General features: G+C 42.0%; 1 protein-coding gene and 1 pseudogene across 1 annotated transcript in view; both read right to left on the reverse strand.

Moving 5' to 3' along the window:
- VPS13C (vacuolar protein sorting 13 homolog C) overlaps positions 1-24,499 on the reverse strand; it is a 548,274-nt gene that overhangs the window by 357,185 nt on the left and 166,590 nt on the right. Inside the window, exons 24-25 of the mRNA XM_073619118.1 lie at positions 23,819-23,955; positions 9,584-9,710 (exon numbers count right to left, since the gene is read on the reverse strand). Of these exons, the coding sequence (XP_073475219.1) occupies positions 9,584-9,710; positions 23,819-23,955 (264 nt within the window). The remainder of the gene's footprint in view (positions 1-9,583; positions 9,711-23,818; positions 23,956-24,499) is intronic.
- LOC141135800 (U2 spliceosomal RNA) lies at positions 5,546-5,718 on the reverse strand (annotated as a pseudogene).

A 24,499-nucleotide genomic window follows, 5' to 3' on the forward strand; every position in this document is an offset into this window, starting at 1 on the left:
AAAAACAGGAATGGAAAATGCTATGTTCAATCTCTATTACTATTTGGAAAACATGTAAAAAAAAAAAACAGTAAAACAAGAATCAGACTAGAATCAGATTTAAAAAAAAAAAAAAGTAAATTAAAAGTTTTGCTTAGAGTCCGTTTATTGGGGCTCATTGAACATCAAATTCCCACTGTGGCAGGGCGAACTTTAGTTCGTTTGCTTTTATTTTATGCCAGGAAAACCATTATGCTCCACTGGAGGAAATCAATTCCCCTACCTATCAAATTCTGGAAATAGCTGGTCAACGAAAGCCTACCCCTTTATAAGTATACTTACGCTAACAGAGGCTGTCCTAAAAAAAATAACAATAAGATTTGGTCCAAGTGGTTGGCAGAGGGGTCTATGGCCTAACAATGCCTTGTAGTTCGCTTTGACTTTTTCTACCATCTCTTTTTCTACCATCTCACTGTGATAGCGTCTGCCTTACTGTTATTTTTCTTATTGATAGCCATTATGTGGGTTTAATGGTTATAATTCACTGTTTGATTTTATTGATACGTATAATATTATAATACCCGTTTGTGGGTCACTGCTCTTTACACCCCTATGTTTGTATGTTGGTTATTTGTCTGTGACATTAAAACCAATAAAAAGATTTTTCAAAAAGTTTTGCTTTGAGCATTAATATTTTACATTAAGATTTTAATTGGGTATCCCATTTTCATTATCAAGTAGGGTGCAAGAGGATTGGTCTACCTTTCCCAAACATCAGGAGTAAGCCAGTTTGGAGTCTCATAAATTAACTGTGTGTAGCTTCAGTGACAGTTTATAAATTTAAAAAGTGATTTCACAAAGCGATACACGATTGGTAATCGTTTTATATAAAAGATAAAACATTTATAATAAATAATTATTAGTTATTTTGCAAATTTGATAAATTTAACCTATTCATTGCATTATTTGTGAAGTGTATCAAACAACAACCTACAAAGTGCGTAAACAAAAAAACTGCATCCAACCAGTGTTTGGTGTGTCCACCCTGTTGGGGAATTCTGAGAATGGCTGTAGTCGGGGGGCTTGTAGACTATGGTCTTGTTCCCTTCACCTACTCCAACCTCTTAAAGAGTAAACAAACAACAATGTGTGAGCTTGTAAAAGATACATTTTGTTGTGTAGGAACAGGCAAAAGTCTACTAGTCTGCTTTTGTCTTTCACTTTCAAAGTTTAACTACCGTATTTATCGGCGTATAACAGGCACCCCAATTTAAAAGGGAAGTTTCAGGTAAAAAAACTTTTTTAAAAAATAAACCACTTTGAAGCAAAATAATGGTCAATGAGCATCAATGCAGCCTGATCTGTGCCCATATGCAGTCTAATCAGTGCTCACCTGCAGCCTTGCCGTTATATATGCTGCCATTGAGGGATAGGTAGGGACGAGTGCTGCCGAATCTCCTGTATACTCGGCTCGGCGTCACGCCCAGTCCCGCCCCGTGGCCTGGATCCTATGATGGACATAACGCCAGTCCAATGCCGGGACGTCCATGCTAGGAGCCGTCCAGGGGGCAGGACTGAGCGTGACTACGTGCAGAGCTGAGTACACAGGAGATCCGGCTCTATTTCATGAGCACTCGTCCCCTCCTTCCCCTCGGTGGCAGCCTATATCGGCGTATAACACACACGCATGATTTTCCCCCTATTTTAAGGGGGGAAAAAAATGTGTGTTGTACGCCGATAAATACGGTAGTTTAAATTGTCATTAACAGACGGAAAAACTTTTTGCCATTAAAGTCTATGGGGATAAAAGATAAGCAACTGTGCCCCAAAATAAGCTCATGTACTTTTACAAAAAAACTGAGCGACAACTTTCAAGAAAAACAAAGTTCAGGTGTGAAAGGCACCACAGGATACAATTGGAATCCTCATGTTGAGCACCAAAGTGCTTCTAGACAAGCACTTGATGTTTTTTTTCCTGATTACATACTGTGCTGTTGATAAATTTATAAATATAAACTAATCATTTTTTTAAATTTAATTCTACAGCTTTTCTTCACAGTAAAGCAGAAGCAGATGGAGCTTGGAGCTGCTGATCGGTAAGAATTAAACAGCTTTTATTGGCAGTTTAGGTTAGAGGACAGCTAGAGAGTAAAGGGTTTTAGGTCCAACAGGTTTAAATTCCTACCTGGGGGAAGAAAAAAAAACAAATCAGGATTTTGACTTGCCTGCAAAATTATTTTCGTGGAATACATTACAGGACACATGATCTTAGCCCCATGCCAGGGCAAGGTCAGTTTTGTCCTTCTTTGAGTTGCAATAGCCAGGAGTGAAACAGGGCATAAGGAATCATCATGAAGGAGGTCACCAAAGCCCCAAAACCAGCATGCCAAAGTATATGGTCGGGTCGCCCCTGAACCACAGGGGATGCACGCATGAGGTCAGAGACAGGTCGGAGGAAGACCCCAGACAGAGCCATTCCAAGATCAGGCTTAGATACTAAGATCCCTTTCTGACATCTAGGAGATCTAGGATGCAACTAAAGCTCTGCAGGGTCTGTACTGTCCATAGGACACTGGTAAACAGAGTCAGGAATGATTGTCCAGGTAACCCACAAAGGCAATGCCCCAAGAGTGAGCAAAGCTAAGACAGGTGCCAACAATTTGGTGCAGACATGAGTTGCTGTGGACAGGCCAAAAGGAAAGGCAACAGTTTATAATGTTATTCACCCACAGCAAAACACAGGTAGCGCTGACGTGGTAAGAAAATGATATGTAGGTAGGCAACCTTAATGTCAACAGAAGCCAAAAGATCCCCCAGTTGGAGAAAAGCAATGACTGACTGAGCAGATTCCATGCAGAAGATTTGCAGGTAAAGGAGTTGTGTTGCTAACGCTATTTTAGTAATTTTTATAGCATAAATATAGGTAGAATACATTTTAGGGACCATGTATTGTTTTTAGCTGGGCTTCCTTCATTTTTTTTGAAAGCCTATGGCGTGCAAAACACACCCCAAAAACTTCACCCGGTGCATAAAAAATGTGCACACACATAAAGAGTGCTCACAAAAAAGTGCCACGGGTACACAGACGTGCCAATTCCCTGATCCCCCGGGGCGTTATGCTCCTGCGGGGACAAAGGTACTTACAATGGTCTATCTGGCCGAAACCAGACAGACCCTGTTCTCTGGAGGGCCTGCCGAAACAGGACCCCCCCAAGTACTAGGTGGGGCTCCCCCGAAGGGAGACCCCATGAGAGAGGGCGAACTAAGCCAAAAGGCCATGTTCACCCCTTCCCAAGACTTTCAGGGCTGGCCCGAGGACCCGCATCCTTACTCATCGTGCAAAACGTGAAAAAACAAGACGTGACAAAACAAACATAGGTTTCAAATAAATAAAAAAGTGGGGAAAGGGATAGTGGAGAGGAGAGTGAAGAAGTGGCCATTGTGTGAAACAATGACCAGGAAGCTGGGCTTCCTTCATTCATATGCTAATTAACTTGTTTGATTCATGGAGCTTATGGAACTGTATGACAGAACCATCCAGCACCCAGCTTGAGTGCCTAAGCCAAGATATAGCTGCCTCCAGTTTGGACCCAGGAACTGGGTATTGTAGTTGAGCACCCAAGATTATACAAACACTAGCTTAGATGCAAACTGTAACTAGAACTAACTTTATTGTAAAATCACACAGATTATATAGCACATCAGATCAGGTGAGCCTAATCACATTTATCAAATGCAAAGAAAACTGTATACAGGAATATAATTAACATAACAAAGGAACAGCCAACAGTATGCTAATCCACCTCTGGCAACTAATAGCTGATAGTGATCTAATTAACATGAACTAATTAACAACTAGCCACTTAAATCAGCTTAGGTGCCCAGACCGTCGGGCACCCAACCTACAACCAACCTACATTACACATTATTATAAGCATAAAAACATAACATCCCACAATGGTTTGATAACAAGGTACAGTGGTCACAATATTAATCACATCTCCAAGAGATGATCAGACAGACAGAAACAATAAGTCACTTCATTAACAATAGGAATCCACACCTAGGGAGGCACACGATGGGACAAAGACATACAAACAGTGATCCCACCCCATCTTCAGACTGTCCGGCAAAGTCTACAGCAGTCTATGAGCCAAACTCATACAAACTTCCAGTAGCCTGAAAAAGGTGGAATTAATTTATCTCCATAGATTTCTTGAGGGTAATTGTTGATAAATATTTCTGTCCCAGGTGAAGGAGCCTCTGAAACCCAGTCTGCAGGAGGGCCACTATATTTCCTCTGACCATTAACCTGTACAAGATTAAAATTACATCTTTCCATCCACTCCAGAAGGGATGCTTTATTGCCCTTATTCAGAGTATTAATCCAAGCCTCGCTGTCAGAGTTCATCACGTGGTTGTCCATCATTGAAAAATGATCTGCTCTCTCCATGGGCCACAATCAGTGGGTAGGAAGCTTGCCTCTAGTCCTCTCCAAAAGCCCCTGTCCTGGTAGAGTCTGTCACAAACCTCAAGTGATGTTGGCAGCAAGTAGGAGGAGGGAACAAAGGACTTGAACAGGCCACAAAGGGTTTTTTTTTTTTTAGAGGACTCCGAGAAGCAAGGCACAGCCTGGAAGAAATCCTGGGTATAAGAAAGCAGACTCCAAAATAGAGGAGGAAGGAGACTCCATAAGACCAAAGAAAGACTGTGCAAGGAGGGATCTTCATGTGGGGATGACACGAAACCTACCACCCACGTTAAGTAACTGTTTAGTGTATCCTTATTGCATCTATACCCATTTGCTAGACACGAAAGATAGCTTGTGCATGTGTATATTGTATACTAATTTTGTGATACTGTGTATGGTTTTTCTAAAATTATACATTAGTTTATTTGTGCAGCATTCTTGTTTAGTAAAGCACATGAAAACACAGCAGGAGTCTTATGCTTCCTTGCTTTAATGCAAACTGATCTTAAAAAGACACAAAGTAAAACAGGACCCCATTGAGAACTCTAAGATCCAGAATGGACAAATGCCTCCATCTGCTTGAATAGATTTGCATAGAAACCCTGGAACCTTTCCTTCTCTAGAATGGGAGTGACACCTTGAGAAAGGAGCCGCCGGAGAGCACATCTACCCTTGCGGGAAGGCTGGCATAGTCTAGATCAGAGGTCTCCAAACTATGGCCCTCCAGTCGTTCAGGAACTAGAATCCCCATCATGCCTTGTCATGTTTGTGAATGTCATGGGACACGTAGCCCCGCAACAGCTGGAGGGCTGTAGTTTGAAGACCCCTGGTCTAGATCATGAAGTAGATTGAAGGCACAGACCAAAACGCTCAATCGCAGCCCCGGTACATGATGTTCTCGACAAAGGTGTGGGAAATGTCCTTGGACTAGATGGTTGAATAGGTCAACAGGCATCCACTCACTCTGACAAGAGGATGCGCCTCCTCAAAGAAGCGCATAGAGGTACAGGGATTCCTGACTTGGACATGGACATGGACAGTAAGGCCTTCGAAAAAAATGCAGCTCTTTATGATCTCTGGGACCAAAGACCCATCTTGGTCTGCATTGGTCCTGGAAATACTGTAATATCAGGGCTGTGTGTGGAGTGGACAGTGCAAACTTACCCACCCCCATTATAACAAAAAAAAAATAGATAGTGGTCACATCAGATATTTAACTGATGAGCACAGATTCTACACTAGAACTAACCAAAAGGCAGAAAAGTAATGTAGGAGTTTTGACATTTTTTCTGGGACAAAAACGGACTCTTCCCTTCTAGCACAGAAGTTCTACAGACCAATACTTGAGCCAAAGGATCCTTTACACATGTACCAACAGGAGGCTCACCCTGGGTATAAGGCAGAACGTATCTGCTAAACCATGTAGACAGCAACACAGAGCTACAGGCAACAGCTCCAGCTGATGCAGAACAGATGGAAAGGTCCAAATGGATCTGGGATCCCTAGCCATGTATTTGGACCAAACTGTCAAGGCCTGAAAAACTGACACAGCCACAACAGCAAGTTGCATAGCTGAACTTGCCATGGAGAACAATGCCTTAAGAATGGCATCTAACTTTTTGTCCACAGGGTCATTGAAGACCAGAACATTCTGAACAGGTATCAAGGTAGGAAATGGCAGGGTCATCAACTGGGCTTGCCCATTTCTTTATGAACTCCTCTTCATAATGCTGAGCAAAACCCTAAGAAGGGACTAAGATTTTTTTCCCATAAAACAGACTGTAAAAGCAAGTGTACATGGAAGGTTTATGCAGGCTGAGGCAGGTCAGCAAACCTAAAATAAGGATAGAATGGTGTCCTCCAGCTTGGGAGAGAGAATTTGGAGGAATGGGCCTCCTACATTAAAAGAGGAAAGGAGGGCGCAACAACCTTGTGCATTACCAATGGTAAATTTTATTAAAAGCTAAGCTATACTGTACCAGCAATAATCATACTCACAAACAAGCGTGTAAAAGAGGCTTATCAGTAGATGAGACTACGTCTCTGAATGCCTGCAACCTGGACCTGATATTGGAGGGATCAGATGGCATCACAAACGGCTAACGCATTTCAGGGGCGTACCCTCTTCCTCAGAGCCAAACCGGTCAATGAATTGCCTCCTCTGGTTACCTCTATATATATATATATATATATCCACATGCATGTGCGCCCAGACCGACGCCCACCAGAACAAGCCACACCCATCCAAGTGGACAACGTCCACCTGGTGCATCAATCTGATCACATGCTCGTCCCCTACTATATTGGAAGTGCCCCCATCCAAAGTTCAGGGGCACATTACAGGCAGGGATTAGCGTGGGTGTAACGCACCCCCAGAATAATCAGTATCTAATATCAAGATCATAGTAAATAACTGATGGCAATGGCCAGAAACCTTAACCATTAACCATTGTACCTACCCATCTCTATTGCATCATACAGGTACAAGGGATTTCGATAGCGGACATTTGCAACGAAGTGGGTGAAAGAGTGTGAGGGGGAATCTTTGGTGAGTAGTATCACATATGCAGCACGGCCACCAGATCCACCAGATGGAACGCAATCCATCATGCAGCCAGAAAGTGTGGGTGTATTTTCGCTTCAAACACACCCACACTTCCTGCTTACATGTCGTCGACCGCACCGGATGTGTTTGTGGGAGCGGAAGTGACGTTGGAGATGGCCGGAAGTGGTGGGTGGAACGCAAATACACCCACACTTCCTGGCTGCATGATGGCTTGCGTTCCATTTGGCGGCCGTGCTGCATATGCGATACTACTCACCAAAGAGTCCCCTTCACACTCCTTCACCCACTTCCTTGCAAATATCCTCTATCGAAATCCCTTGTACCCCGTATGATGCAATAGAGATGGGTAGGTACAATGGTTAATGGTTTTTCTGGCTATTACCATCAGTTATTTACTATGATCCTGATATTAGATACTGATTATTCTAGGGGTGCATTACACCCACGCTAATCCCTGCCTGTATTGTGCCCCTGAACTTTGGATGGGGGCACTTCCAATATAGTAGGGGATGGGCATGCGATCAGATTGATTCACCAGGTGGACGTTGTCCACTTGGATGGGTGTGGCTAGGCGTGGCTTGTTCCGGTGGGCGTATGCATGTGGATATAGATGGAGGTAACCAGAGGAGGCAAGTCATTGACCGTTTTGGCTCTGAGGAAGAGGGTACGCCCTTGAAACACATTAGCCGTTTGTAATGCCTCCTGACCCCTCCAGTATCAGGTCCGGGTTGCAGGCATTCAGAGACGTAGTCTCATCTACTGATAAGCCTTTTTTACACGCTCGTTTGTGAGTATGATCATTGCTGTTATAGCTTTTAATAAAATTTACCATTGGTAATGCACAAGGTCGGGACACTCTCCTTTCCTCTTTTTATGTTTGTTTTAAGAATACCCATTGTTCTGAGGAGGGCAGCATGACTGCAGGCACGGTTTGGGTTGGGATTGGCCGTATCCATAGACTTATCCCCCAAGCGCAGGAGATTTTTGTTGTTTTGTTGTCCTCCTACATTAAACCCTATAGAAGCGAATGAGGTACCATCCTCCTCTCCATCAGGAAGTAGCAGTGCAATCAAAAGGATAAATCAGGGGAAAAGTCTTTGATGGATGAGTGAACTCTTTTGCAGCCCCTGCATTCTGCTGCCTCTTAAAAAGCTAACAATCTAACTATTAATGCGGACAGTACTTTGGAATTCCTCTCTGGCTAAACAGTAGGAGGGGAGTGTGCCTCTGGGAGCTAGGGAGACTGAGGATAGGGAGAGTAAGTGAGATGCGTGGGTAGTGGAACCCTGTGGGGGAATAACACTGACCCCTTAATCCGAGACCATGAACTGAGCATGTGCCAGCTGGGCACCCAGGCCTTTTGCCGTATACCTATACTTCAAGTGTGGTGAAAGGTTTCTCCTAAGAGGTATGTATGGATTGCTACCACAGAGAAGGAAGGGTGTGCCTTTTGTGACAAATTACAATAGGCAGTGAGGCCCTGTACATCCAATGATCACTGTGTTCTATACAGCCTAAAAAGGATGACCCAAACTACATTATGGTGCTAAAGTTTAAAAAAAAAAAAATTCACAAATGGAAAAATGTCAGCCTATCCCTGCCACTTGGCTATGACAGAGAAAGATGCAGCTAGCACTCCTGGATTAAAACCTAAGGAACCAAGGCATAGGCACAGGACATCCTGCTGGTTGGATAGTGGATGCTAGTGGCAAGCCCCTTCCATTTCACTCTTCTAGTCAGCACATCCCCTAAGGCGTCTTCAGGGACAGGGTCAAAGCAGCAGGTAGTGCCACAACATTGGACCTGTAAAAAACCTGAGGCTAATTCAACACACTACACTATATACCTAGGTGAAATACTAATGCAGGAACCAATGACTGAAGCAATAGTACAGGCCACATCCTCCTTCTGGCAGGGTCCAGGTATGGCTCCCTAAGACGCCCAGTGGGATTTTGTACTTTGAAAGCCACTAGCACCAGCTATCAGATAACCCAACCAGTGCATGCAGAGGATTGGCTGCAGATGCTGCTTGCCCAACAATTTTTGGCCCAACTTCATTAACAAAAGTTGACTGAATAATTCATATTTGTCAAGCCAGCAGGGATACCCAATTTCAGAATTTCCAAGAGTGTATGTACAACCAAGAAAAAAAACCCTTGCTGTCTAGCAGGCACTCTCCTGTACTTTTTCATAATTTGCCATTTCTTATCTGTCATCCCTATTTATACTACAGCCCTACTGAAAATCCTTTTACTTTCATGTATTGGTTGCTTGGTGCCTAAGCAGCCATCACCAGACCAGCCATGTTAAAAGCGGACGCCATGTTTAACTGAGTGCATGTACCAAACACATTTTATTTGAAAAGCTTTGCAAGCCAAACTGGGGAATAGATGAGGAACATAGAAGCAGGGAAGGTAAGCAAAGGCACAGGAAGATGCGTTCTACATTGAAGGGGGAGGGGTTTAATACAGGTTCACTTTAGGACATACAATATTCTGGCTGAGGAATAATTCCAGACAAAAAGTAATGTACTTAATATTTTTGCTAAACATTTATGTCATAAGTACCTGAGGTTCCAAACAGCATTTGCACTTTTTTGATCTGAATCTGAAACTGATCATAGGCCTTATCCATCAGCTCCTCTAAAGATGAAGAACCCGCAGTCAGGTGTGATCCTTGGTTAATGCTGTTTAGCTGCAAGATAAAGAAAGCAGTTTAGAAACCAACTCATTCCTAATTAAGACAGAGTCAAACATAGTAGCACATTTGTTAGCACTGTTGCTATAAGGCCCAATGTACACAGACAGTGAGAGACTGAAAATATGCCAAGTGTATAATTCAAGCATTTTTCAGCACCCGGGGAGCCGCAGGTGCCACATATAGCCTGCCATTCATGAATGGTTTTGGCATCCATACTCTTGTGAATGTATTTCACAAACGCTTAATACACGCATGCATGGGTAAATGCAGGTGCACAGAAGCATCGCCATCTATGGAGTACAACCGCGTACATTGCACCTGCCACATTTATATCCAGCATATTTTCTGCCCATCACCGTTTGTATGCATGAGGCCTAGAAAGATTCACTAAATACCAAGCAACACATGCCCTAGTATGTGTGTTTAAACCGTAGTTAGGACTTCAGAATGAAAGATCCGCTGCAAAAGTATATATATTTTAAATATATATAAAATACAAGCACTATTTATTATACAGGACTTTCAAAAATTATAAGGGAAGAAGGACAAATTACAGCTGCAAAAACTACCAACATTTCTACAAAAATACAAAACCAGTTCCTACGTGTCATATTAATTGTTCCCTTGGATCTGTACTTTGTATTTAGCAGACAGTGTAGCGAATTACAGTATGAAATGTAAAATTGAAGGCCATCACAGTTAATAGTATGTTTACAAAAGGTGTCTTATAACGCAGTTCTATATTCTCTTTTGTTGCTTTTCATTTCATCCTTGCTGGAGTAGATATTAATAGAGTTACCACTATAATCTAAAATAATTCCACAGGCTATTCAAGTGACTTTTCAACAATCCCGGCACTGACATGGATCATGCATAATATCAATTATTTGACTGTTCATGCGTCAGCACGAAGAGGAGGAATGTACCAATCCTGCTAGGTACTTGGCAGACCTCCTTCCACTGGTAAACGCATCTACACACTAAAGAGTTGACTTAAAGAACAACTGCACATAAAAAGACTTTATAAAAAACTAAATTAAAAAAAAACAAAAATATTGGTTTAAAGATGGTCATCCTACAGTAGGTGGCTCTAGTTTCTGCACTGTGCCTCTGCTCTTTTCCTGCCTACCCCCTTTGTACCTATGGAATAAGGAGAGACAAGACCTGTGATATGCTGGTTACCAGTGAAAAGTGTACAAAATGTTACATATTTAAAATCAATGCTTGCTGTGGGTAGTGATGAAGTACATACAGCATGGTAACCAAAGGATTTGGGTGCCACAGGCACCGGATTCTGGTATTTTCTATTGTTTACACTATATATGCTAAAAAGTTTGCATACTGAATCCACCACTTTGTACTTTATAAAAGTGCAATTATTCTTTAAATGAACCAATGCCTACCTATACATTTTTTTTCACATCCATGGAGTAACACATGAATTTTGATATAGTAGGGTTGTTATACTGCTGCCTACATTAGGCTTGGACACTGGCAAACAGAAAAATTGTAAGCCAGTCCCATATAGCCCTTCATCTGCCCGGCATGGCTTCGTTTCTTGCTAGCATCCTAGGGGGACAGACATCTTTTCTTCAGCTCTGCTGGGAAAAGTGTAGCCAATTTTTCAATCAAGTTTCAAACACAATTTCTTACTACACCGCTGCTCTAGTAATCTAGATTGGCCTTTTCTAAGCCTGACATGCAGGGCCAGTTCGGATTGTAGCCTTCAGGCACTGGGCTCTGTATTGAAGCACTTTACAAACCTAACTTTACTGGTAAAAGTTAGTTACAGAGCATTATCCAAGCCCAGACTCGTGGCACTACCTCAGCACTTGACCTGGTCTCTGAAGACTCACTCTGTTAAGCAAGCCATTTCCACTGATGCATTGGGAGCTATTTAACTACAGTATCTCAGAAACGTTAGTACACCCCTCACATTTTTATAAATATTTTATTATATCTTTTCATGTGACAACACTGAAGAAATGACACTTTGCTACAATGTAAAGTAGTGAGTGTACAGCTTGTATAACAGTGTAAATTTGTTATCCCCTCAAAATAACTCAACACACAGCCATTAATGTCTAAATCCCTGGCAACAAAAGGGAGTACACCGATAAGTGAAAATGTCCAAATTAGACCCAAGTGTCAATATTTTCCAGCACTGCCTTAACCCTCTTGGGCATGGAGTTCACCATAGCTTCACAGTTTGCCACTGGAGTCCTCATCCACTCCTCCATGACAACATCACTGAGTTGGTGGATGTTTAAGACCTTGCGCTCCTCAGCCTTCCATTTGAGGATGCCCCACAGATGCTCAATAGGGTTTAGGTCTGGAGACATGCTTGGCCAGTCCATCACCTTTACCCTCAGATTCTTTAGCAGGGCAGTGGTGGTCTTGGAGGTGTGTTGGAATACTGCCCTGTGGCCCAGTCTCCGAAGGGAGGGGATCATGCTCTGCTTCAGTATGTCACAGTACATGTTGGCATTCATGTTTCCTTTAATAAAGTCTAGCACCCCAGTGCTGGTATTACTCATGCAGGCCCAGACCATGACACTCCCACCACCATGCTTACTGTAAGCAAGACACACTTGTCTTTGTACTCCTTACCTGGTTTGCGCCACACATGCTTGACACCATCTGAACCAAATAAGTTTATCTTGGTCTCATCAGACCACAGGACATGGTTCTAGTAATCCATGTCCTTAGTCTGCTTGTCTTCAGTAAACTGTTTGCGGGCTTTCTTGTGCATCTTCTTTAGAAGAGGCTTCCTTCTGGGACGACAGCCATGCAGATCAGTTTGATGCAGCGTGCGGCATATGGTCTGAGCACTGGCAGGCTGACCCCCCCACTACTTCAACCTCTGCAGCAATGCTGGCAGTACTCATACGTCTATTTCCCGAAGACAACCTCTGGATATGATGCTGCGCACGTGCACTCAACTTCTTTGGTCGACCATGGCGAGGCCTGTTCTGAGTGGAACCTGTCCTGTTAAACTGCTGTACGGTCTTGGCCACCATGCTGCAGCTCAGTTTCAGGTTCTTAGCAATCTTCTTATAGCCTAGGCGATCTTTAAGTAGAGCAATTCTTTTTTTCAAATCCTCAGAGTTCTTTGCCATGAGGTGTCATGTTGAAATTCCAGTGACCAGTAAGAGAGTGAGAGCAATAACACCAAATTTAACACACCTGCTCCCCATTCACACCTAAGACATTGTAACACTAACAAGTCACATGGCTCCGGGGAGGGAAAATGGCTAATTGGGCCCAGTTTGGACATTTTCACTTAGGGGTGTACTCACTTTTGTTTCCAGCGGTTTAGACATTAATGGCTGTGTGTTGAGTTATTTTGACGGGACAGCAAATTTACACTGTTATACAAGCTGTACACTCACTACTTTACATTGTAGAAAAGTGTCATTTCTTCAGTGTTGTCACATGAAAATATATAATTTTTTAACAAAAATGTGAGGGGTGTACTCACTTTTGTGAGATACTGTATATGCACCACTGGTCACCTTCAAATTTCCTGCCACCGCCAGTTTCACCACAGTAAATTGTTTATATTGGAGGTCTAAGTGATGAAATTATCCGTGGGGTGTAGTGTCATGCATGAGAACTGTCTTTTCCACCATTCAGCACAGAAGAAGCATCCCATTGCTGATCCTGCTTGCAAAGCACTACGTGGAACTTCGACATGTTTCCACTGCAGGTCTACACTGACCTGGACATTTCTGGCCACCCAACACTTATCAGCACAAGCTGCCTGGGTTTGTAAGTTCCAGAGGCCTTACTGAATTACCACTATATTTTGCACCTGGTGCCCTATAGTTCTAGAGTGTACTTCTGCAGCTCTGCCAGATGGGGTGAAGTCTCCTCACCTGTCATCAAGGACCTCCATGTCTAATTGGGACTATTTGCCCACACACAACTCTACATAAACACTGACCTCAGAACCTCTAAATGAGCTCCAGAACCATCCCTTGCAGAGTCTGACTCTCCTAGGCCCCTAAATCAGGCCAAGCCACTGGTCTCTATGACCATCGCTGACTCAGATTCTGAGTGTCTACAGTATATTTCTGAAGACAACGGTTTTGAGGCTCTGTAGTCTCCTGCTGTCAACTAAGGATGGTAAGGAGTCATTGAAGTAGTGTGTACTACCCTGAACTTGCAGGACCAGCCTGCGGTTTGCAACCTTATGATTTATAGATTTCCTACAGCTGCAAAAATCTTCCTATTACACCTGCTATTTGAGGTATTACCCTATGCCGACTGCAAGAACCCTGATGAGTCCCTATGCTTAGTTTGAGTGTGCTGGAATGGTTCCCATGCGAGAGGAAAATTTGTTTTATGTTGGTCTATTCCCACTGCTCTATTAATGACCCATCTTAGCAGGCAACTCTACTAGACAGGTAGATGGCATGCTTACCTTTAAGGTTTCTACTGACAAGTAGCTAGAATACCAGTTTTAACTGGCTGGTTCTGCCCTCTGTCAAAAGGGATCTTGCCACCATCATGGTGAACCCTTGTTTTATGAACCATGTGGATCATAAGTCTGGAGACTTATACATCAGTTGTGATGGCTCATTACTAAGCATATGTCATGTATGATGAATCTGTCCATACAAATGTAATGGTGCTGGGACACTGATGCCATATCTAAGGACCACCACACTCACCTAGCCCTCAAAGGAAATGGTTTATTTGGCCTTACAGTTATGCAGTACTCCTGCCTCAAGAAGGCTTAGGGGAGGTCTCGACTTCCACAAACCCCGTAAATCTTAAAGCAAAAGGTCAGATGACGACTCTCAAAATCCTTCTGAGTGTGCCTCTACTTCTACAAGTAGTGTCTTTAGTCTAATCCAACCAGAACCATACTCTTACAGCCCAAAATGGGGTGTTCAGTCAAAAGTGATACCGTATTATAGGCAAATCAGAAAAACAGCCAACAGACCAGCAAAGATGAACCTTTGTTCTTTAGATTTATGGAGTTCCCATTTACAAAGTGCATAAATGTAAAGTGCAAGAACAAGTGCATAAATGTAAAGTGCAAGAACAAGTGCATAAATGTAAAGTGCAAGAACAAGTGCATAAATGTAAAGTGCAAGAACAAGTGCATAAATGTAAAGTGCAAGAAAAAGTTTACTTTTGCTTTTTTTTTTTTTTTTTTTTTTTGCACTTTTTCTTGCACTTTACATTTATGCACTTTATGCACTTGTTCTTGCACTTTACATTTATGCACTTGTTTATTAATAATTATTAATTATTAATTATTCAGTCTGAGTTATTTATGCACTTTATGCCGCGATTTTGCCACGATTTTATCAAGTTTTTGCGCGATTTGGGAGCAGTACGACTTTGCCACAACTTTGGCATTAACCATTCTCAGCTTGTGCTTACTGAAATCATGTCTATATTATTCAGGTACGATTTGCATGCTACTTGAGGGTTTAACATTGAGGTCTATGGACATCAACTCGCATGGAAGTTGGACCAAAGTAGTGCAGGGACTACTTTGAAGTCGGCATGACTTAAAGTCATGCCAATATGAATGGTAGTCATTGAAAATCATGGAGAATGACTTGTCATACGATTTTGCAGTACAAAATCGTGGGATAAGTCATATAAGTGTGAAAGGGGCCTTAAGGGACACAGGAATTCAGGGACAGTCCAGATGTCCAAAAAGCAGTTCAACTGAGGGGTGAGCAACTGCAACAAAACACTAAAAACTAACAAACCCACAAAAAAAAAAACTACAAAAACAGGCGTGGCTCAGAGAGCTGCCTGCTGGACTTTAGTCCAAAGATAGTATCAGATGAGGCCTGAGCATCCATCTAGTAAAACTTGGGAAAATGTGTCAATAGAAGACCAGGTGGTAGCCTTGCAAAACTGGCAAACAGTAGCCTTTTACAGAAAGACTTAGTGAAGTGCACCTTGACAAGAAAGGGTCGAACTCAGTCCTTATGACCATAAGCCTGAATGATGGCTTTAATTGAGTCACAGATAAAATGGTGAATGAGGAGCAGGTTCCCCTTTGTAGGGATAGTCAGGAATGACAGAGAGTGTCAGGAAAGCACCACAATGCAGAGCTCAGTGCCTGAGGCTCATATTCCAAGCTAACCCTGCAATGTCCAATCCAGCAGGGTCTGGGTATGGCACTCTGATATAGCCTGCCCTGGTCAATGCCTGTTGGGGAGCTTCAGACGATATGTCCGCCGCAGCTCCCGGTTGGGAGCACTTGTTCTGACGGTTTTGGTACCCAGTATCACACCACCATCATACAAATCATAGTGAGTGAATAGGTCATTGGTTTGGGGGTCCCAACCCCACCATTGTACAAATTTGCATATATCTTACCATTAAAGCCAATCTTTTTTACCCATAGATACACCTTGTGCTCGCTCCTGACGAGTGGCCCTCCAGCCACGAAACGCGTAGAGCTGCCATACGCCATGTTTTCAATTAATATTACCCGAATATCAAGTTTACTCTCAATACCCCTTCTTTGGACCAATGAGGTCATAGACCTTGCAAGTATTATTATGCATTACTGGTTTATCTAACTCTGCTTTGGTGCACTCCGGAAGATTTTTGCTTGCTATATTATGTGATACTGATCTTATAATATTTTGTGTACTGTATTACCATTATACCATTGTTACGTGTTGTATCTGTTATACTTGGTTGTATCCTATGGCAATTAATAAAAAATTCCAAGCGTGTCCACCAATTTATCGTTTTGCTACCACGTGCCTCATATAAAGTCCCACCCCCTTGCTCTCTCCCTTTTTTGATACCTGGGGAAACGATAATCCAGATAGTTGCATATAGAGACCAGCTCAGCAGCAATGTAGCAGGAATCTTGATCGAATAAAAAAATTTTTAAAAGAGGAAAATAAGCTAACCAAATGGTCAGACATTTCTTGGCAGTGCAGACAAAAGAAGTCTATCCTCCTAGAATACTAGCACCAGGTTGGACCACGCTTTTTTGCCAGTGTCCATATCTAACATTTTTAGAATACCTGTGTTTTTCACTGAAAGAGAAGTAAAGATAAATCTCTCCATGATGGGGGACTTCACCTTGAACAAGTTTCCTATTTGGATCTAACTGGAAATTATCTGTGTGTTGCCGCACCTTTGCCTCTGGAAAAGAGTGTGAATCCTCCCTGTGACAGAAAAAGTAGCTTGGTCACTGCACTGAGTGTCACTGGCAGTATTAGTTTTACTCACACTCTTCCCTAAGGACAACGCCTTTGAAAGTAGCTCTCCTAAACTAGTAGTCTCTGCATCAGGAGGAGAGGTTTGCACACCTAGATGCACCTTAGATCCTATGTGTTGGACAGAAATCATTACTGGAGGGCCACACACCTTCCTAAATTGTCAGCAGATACCCTCTGCAAGGGACAGAGTAGGTTTGAAGGACTTCACCAAGGAATAGGTCCTCTTTCTGTGGTTGTTCTGCAGGAAGGTCCTTCTGGTACCTACTTTTATTCCCCCACTGATCAAATCAATGTTTTTAGAGGTTCGGAGAAGGTGACTGATGCTCAATATATGGCTGTTGATGTATCACTGAACCTGGGGGGGGGGGGGGGGAAAGAAGCTTCTCAGACTATGGCTTGTGTTCAAGGTTAGACAGACTCAACAGAATTCCATAAGGCCCCAGCAACACCTCTGGGTATAGGGTTTAGTTCATCCTCATTTCCCTTTGGTGCCTCTATCTAGAGTTTAGGTTCAACTTACCGTATATACTCGAGTATAAGCAGAGTTTTTCAGCACATTTTTTAGTGCTGAAAATGCCCCCCTCGGCTTATACGCGAGTCAAGCACTTTTCTGCAACAGAGGATGACATTTTCAGAACCAAATTTGGGGCTCCGTATCTCAGGGCCACTTGGTGCTAGGAACCCCAAATTTGGTGTGCAAACCCAGTGGAACTAGCACTACAACATAACCAAAGCTGGGATTCCTAGCACCAAGTGGCCCCAAGATCGGTTCGGAAAATGTCATTCTCTGCTGCAGAAAAGTGCTTGACATTTTCCGAACCAACTTTGGGGCCCTGTATCTTGGGGCCACTTAGTGCTAGGAACCCCAGCTTGGTATGTTGTAGTGCTAGTTCCACTGGGTTTGTACACCAAATTTGGGGTTCCTAACACCAAGTGGCCCCGAGATATGGGTCAACTGTGTCCATCTGCAGCAATGTCATTACGGACCCTTTGGGTCCAGAGACCCCAAATTTTGGCTGCAGCTAGGGGGCATCTAGGAACCCTTAACTACCAAGTTTGAACTTCGGAGGACCTATGGCTGTAAATGGGCACAATGAGGCTGCAAATGGGCATTGTTGACCCTCTTTTCCACTTACAGTAGCTGCGCATTTCTCACCCGAGGCTTATACTAGAGTCAATACGTTTTCCCAGTTTTTTGTGGTAAAATTAGGTGCCTCGGCTTATATTCGGGTCGGCTTATACTCGAGTATATACGGTAAATTGCTGCCTACTCTTGCAGGGATTGCCTCCTATGCACCCTAATCCTTCAGTCAGGCTGACTTAGATTGAACTCGAGTTCTCTATGGTCTCAGGAGTCACTTGACATCCCCTGTAGGCTACTGTATTGTGCTGACAGCATTAGCTGGTATACTTTGCTAAGCAAGTTTGTTTGTGTGGCTAGGGATATTGTCAGGGCATTCTATCCCCTTATGGTTACACGCCGGGCAACATTTAAAACCTTTTTAAAGCCCCCTCCATTGCACCTTTTTAAACATAAAAGAGAATGTCTCAATTACACTACTCCGTCATTAAGATAATCCTATCTTTATTTCATGTGACTTAATTATAAAGCTTGTATCCTGGGTCTGGGCAGCAGAAGGTGTTGGCAATGCACCTTGCGTGGCTTCCTGTGCCCTGCCAGGCTACAACTCCCAAGGGCCCCTGGGCTACACACAGTCTATAAGCCAGTTCTTTGGAGCTGCTATAGTGCTTGTGGGAGGCCAAGTACATGATGAGAGGTGAATAGAGAACTTTCCCGTCATTGCTTCAGCAAAGTTCAAGACAAATAAATAAAACCTCCTGCTCAGATGACTGGAAGCTGGAGGACTCTATTCAGTAGACTGACGCACAAAGATCAAAGAGAGTGGAGAAAGGTAGGCTTAGTTTTGACAACAGCACCACTTTGCTGCCCTGATGGAATGTGTAATGCCTTGTAACTGGCTGCTGCTTAGCAACACAGGACACTAACCGCTCTGTGAAAGGCAGCATAGTGGTGTGGCTGGGCACTAAGCTTACATTTCTCTACTTGCTCTAGTACTTAAGCTTTCAGCAATATCCTCAAAAGCACTGGCTGATGTCTCCTCCTTGTTTACCAAGAGCCATGTACTTTCTCCTACAGCAGGGAGGGATTTCCCAGCTCGAGTTCAGTTTTAACCATAAAGCTTAGGGGTGCAAGCTCTAGGGCCTTACTAAGTGGACAAGCTGGCCTTTCATGTTTTTGTCCTAGGTCCCCTCTTGGGACCCGTTCTCTTCCTGGGGGTCATCCCTAGTTTTCGTTAGACCACATTAAGTTGCGGGTCTGTTTTTCCCCCACTTGGGTATTTGGTGCTCTTCCATTTGTTTTGGTGGGTTCTGGTTGCTCAGCTTTTCAATGGTTCAGGTTTAGTACTTTCTTCCATTTAACGTAACCCCGAAACAAAGTTTACTATGCTTCAGTCTGTATAGGGTACCTCCTGTTCATTTATTCAGTGCAGCTGAGGCAGCAGGGAAAGGGACTGGGGAATGTATAAGCACTGGCTGAGGTGTCCTCCTTGCTCACCAAGAGCTATGTCCTCAGTCCCTTTCTTTGTTTCAAAAGCGAGACATCAAGGGTCTGTTTGGACCCATAATAATTCACCAAAAGCCCTTCCCCACAACAATTTATTTTCTAAAAAAAAAAAATTGTAAAAAATAAATTTAGAAATTGTCAAAATGATTTTTTTAAAAATTGTAAAAAAAAAAAAAAAAAAACCCACTGATTCACACTGTAGAGGCCACAGTACCCATGTGAATAACCCCACTCAGACCTCATTCACACCCAGAGATTTGTTCATTACCTCAATATAGTTTTACATTTTAGATTTAGTGGGACTTTTGTTATTTTGATATTTGTGTCCTCTAATGATTATGGTGTACTTTTAGCAAAAATAACGATTTGATATTTTCGGGGGGTGAGGGCCCGGTCAGGTAGCCTGTACGGGGCCCCGTGATTTCTAACAGCAGCCCTGCTTATCAATATTCCTATTTTTCAAAGTGCAAGTGATTCTAATGTTAAAAATAACTTGTGCTTCCTGCATAATCAAAATCTGGTACCTGCCCCCCCCCCCCCTCCTCAAAAGTGCCAATTGTGCAAGAGGAGCGGGGGACGAGTCATTAAAGTGGAACTTCTTATTTTAGGCGGAGCTCCGCTTTAAGGTAATCTTGTACCTTTATACCCACTTTCATTCTTTCCCTGCAAAACTGTCAGCTCTGTTCGTAGCTGCTGTACTAACCATGCAAGGTTAGTTCAGCGATCTTCCTGAGACCATTAATGTGTGGGGTTGCTTCTCAGCCAAGGGAGTGGGCTCACTTAGAATTTTGCTTAAGAACACAGCCATGAATAAAGAATGGTAAAATAAACATCCTCCGAGAGGAACTTCTCCCAACCATTCAAGAACAGTTTGGTGACGAACGATGACTTTTCCAGCATAATGGAACACCTTGCCATAAGGCAAAAGTGATAGATAGGTGGCTTGGGGAACAAAACCTCAAAACGTTGGGTCCATGACCAGGAAACTCCCCAGACCCTAATCCCATTGAGAATTTGTGGTCAATCCTTAAGAGGTGGGTGAACATAAAATCCCCCACAAATTCTGACAAACTCCAAGCATTAATTATACAAGAATGGGCTGCCATCAGTCAGGATGTGGCCCAGAAGTTGATTGATGGCATGCCAGGGGGAATTGCAGAGGTCTTGAAAAAGAAGGGTCAACACTGCAAATATTGACTCTTTGCATAAACTTAATGTTAATTGTCAATAAAAGTCTTTGACGCTTATGAAATGCTTGTAATTATACTTCAGCATACCATAGCAACATCTGACAAAAAGATCTAAAAACACAAGCAGCAGACTTTGTGAAAATACTTTTTTTTTCCCCTCCCAACAACATTTTTATTGACATTTTTTCACTTATAACAAGAAATTAGAAAATACAGGCACTGTACATATAGTGAACATATTACAATCATAGCACAACAAGAACATGCTAGCTAGCGTTGTCAAAATAAAAGTAAAAACCTGAACAGTAGAAAAGTGCTTTAAGAGAGGCCATTAACCACTTGCCGACTGGCTCACGCCGATATACGTCGGCACAGTGGCACGTTCCGGTAAATCACCGTACGGGCGATTGCAGGAACGATCGCTACAACAGGGATTTGTGTGTGTAAACACACAGATCCCTGTTCTGTCAGGGGAGAGGAGACATACTGTTTGTTCCTAGTAAGTAGGAACAACGATATATCTCCTCCCCCAGTCAGTCCTATGCCCATACAGTTAGAAACACTAACCAGGCAACACGATTAACCCCTTGATCGCCCCCTAGTATTAACCCCTTCCCTGCCAGTGACATCTTACACAGTAATCAGTGCACTTTTATAGCTCTGATCGCTGTATGAATGTCAATGGTCCCAAAAATGTGTCAAAAGTGTCCAATCTGTCCGCCGTAATGTCACAATACCGCTAAAAATCGCAGATCACTGCCATTACTAGTAAAATAAATAAGTAAAAATGCCATAAATCTTTCCCATAGCTTGTAGACGCTATAACTTTTGCGCAAACCAATCAATATATTTTTTTTACCAAAAATATATATAAGAATATATATCGGCCTAAACTGAGGAAATAATTTGTTTTTTAAAAACATTTTTGGGGATATTTACTATAGCAAAAAGTAATAAATATTTTTTTTTTTTTAAATTGTTGCTCTTTTTTTGTTTATAGCGCAAAAAATAAAAAACGAATGTATTGCGATATTTTTTTTACCAAAAATATGTAGAAGAATATATATCGGCCTAAACTGTGGAATAAATTTGTTTTTTAAAAACATTTTTGGGGATATTTAATATAGCAAAAAGTAATACATTATTTTTTTTTTAAATTGTTGCTCTTTTTTTGTTTATAGCGCAAAAAATAAAAATCGAATGTCAATTTTATTTGGATACAACGTCGCACAATTGTCAGTTAAAGTGACACAGTGACGTATCGCAAAAAATGGCCTGGTCATTAAGCAATTAAATTTTCCGGTCTGTAAGCGGTTTATACGGGAGACATAAGGCACACATGGACTATTTGAAATGCTCAATAGGCAAGCATTGAAATAGCAAAGAAAAGCTCACTCCTAGGACTTCAGCATAACTTTAGCATTTTCGTGCAAAAAATAAAAATTATAGGAGAAAAATACCCAGAGTAGACTGAAAGAGAATGAAGAAAAGAAGAGAATAGGGAAAAGATAGAGGACTACTATGACATCCCATTTCCTTGATGGGGATCCAATGACCTTGAAAATTATTAATGGAGTCAGTCTCAAAACTTTTGGCCACGGCTATACTGTGTTGGAAGCTGTATATTGCAAAGATGGTTGCAACAGGATGTAATGAACAATCCATAAATAACATGAAATATGGTTTGTGTGTCTGTATAAATCAAGGCTCCAGACCTATTTGTGGGGACCCACTTTAAACACTACAAAATGTGTAAATAGTAACAGACTATCAGAGATGTTACATAACATAACATGTTTACATGACCCCAAAGGCATCAAATGTGGTACACGTTAATACATTAAAAATACAGTGTGATCTAAACTTAAAGCGATCCTTTACCCTCTTTTACTAAAAACACATCAGCATGCAGCTCTTCATGCAGATAAAAAATAATAATATAAAAATTACGTAAATTAAAGATTGTAGCAGTTGCTTGCCTTCAATGTGTTCCTATTTCTGGGTTTCTTGAGGCACTGTGACTTAACACTGGCCTTACAACTGCCCCCTGGGAAGGCTACGTTATCAGTGCCTTCAAGGGCGATCTCGGCTCTAAACTGAGATTTTGTAAAATTTTGGGGTAAAGGGCTTTTTAAATTGTTACTGTTTATACACTGCCATAGCTTAAAGTGTTACTAAACCCACAACAGTAAAAATCAATCTGTATATGCAGTAAAGCATGCTTGTTATACACACGGTGGAACCTAGGGGGTTAATCCTGCGTACTGTGTAAAAAGGCTGTTTGATCCTGTCTTCTCTGATCCTCCCCTTCTTCCACAGTCCCCAATCCATCTCCCGATAGTACAGAGCCTTGAGGGTACTCTGCACATTCTCAGTTGGGTGTGTATTGCTGGAGAGACACAGAGGATCAGGGGTCACGCAGCCTCATAGGACAATCAGGGGAGAATGAAAACTCTTCCTAAAAGCTTTAACCAGTGCTCGGCAGGACACTGAAGTCACAAGACTGCTATATACTGCTAATGAGAAAAGGTATTTAGCAGTTTATATTTACTAAAATAATTGCATTTCCATGTCCTGTGTACTGTAGGATACCAGATATAGCAAATGCAGGGTCCTGGGTTTAGTAACACTTTAAGCAATGTGAGGCACAGGTATCAGAATGCTGCTTACTTTTCAGTAGCCAAGGCAAAGTATAAAATAACAAAATCGCCAGATCTTGTATTGTACATGTGCAAAGTCTGGTTCACATGTTATCAGTGGGCTGATGCAAGGAACAAGGAAGAAGAAGCCATCCACTGTTCTTTGAAAAAATGGCAGCACGTGAGTGGGGCACATGCAGAAGGGATGCACTGGGAAGGTTGCAAAATAGGGACAATAAGGCATGCTGCTATATGTAGATGCAAAGGTTTTACAGAAAGCCTTAACATAGCATTGACAGCTTTATAAAAAGGTGGGATAAGCAGCAATCCACTTTAATAACTAGTCAATTCTAAATGTCAATAAAAGAAGGGTTGTGCAACACCTCAGATGTGTACGAGTCACTGCAGCTGACAAGACTAAAGGCTTTATTAGCAAATTTAATAGTAAGTTTATGATGAAAATGTGTACCTGAAAGCTACCAAAATCCACAATAACGACATCGGTCTTGTCAGAATAGAAGCCAAACTTTGGAAGCAGCAAAAAGGATGGCTGAAGATTGATCTGCAAGTCCAGAACTTTTCGGGTTTCAATCATATGGGTGAGTCCTGTATGACAATAAAATTAAAATGTAAAACAAGTTAAAGCTGAAGTTTAAATTGCTTATATTTTGCTTTCCTTGGTTTCCTGGAGGAACCTGTGAGACTGAAAGTAAAGCTGCAGTTTAATACAACAGGCCCTTAACAATCATCCCGAGGTAGGTCCTGTCCTTATATAGTAAATGCACATCAAATGAAATGGATTTCCTTATAAACCTGTTTTTACACATAATCAAAAAACATTAACAATGAAACAAACACAAAAGATCCCCAAAAAAAAATGTAATAAAGTAATTTAGTTTGACTGTAGCTTTTGAAAAGCAATATGAACAAACTATCATATTTTAGGATATGGTTATTTACATATTTTTATGATGATATTTGTTATGTTTTCTGGTACAATCATTTTTAGTAAAGGTTTTAAAAAAAGTAAAAATAAATAAATACTTTGGTATAAATGTGTATTTATGGAAGGTTTGTTCAAATATTAGGGTGGGCAAACAGCCAACTCTGATGTACTGAAAGATCAAAATCAGCCATCAACAATATTTAA

This window comes from Aquarana catesbeiana, linkage group LG03 (genome assembly GCF_042186555.1).
Source record: "Aquarana catesbeiana isolate 2022-GZ linkage group LG03, ASM4218655v1, whole genome shotgun sequence".
Lineage (NCBI taxonomy): Eukaryota > Metazoa > Chordata > Amphibia > Anura > Ranidae > Aquarana > Aquarana catesbeiana.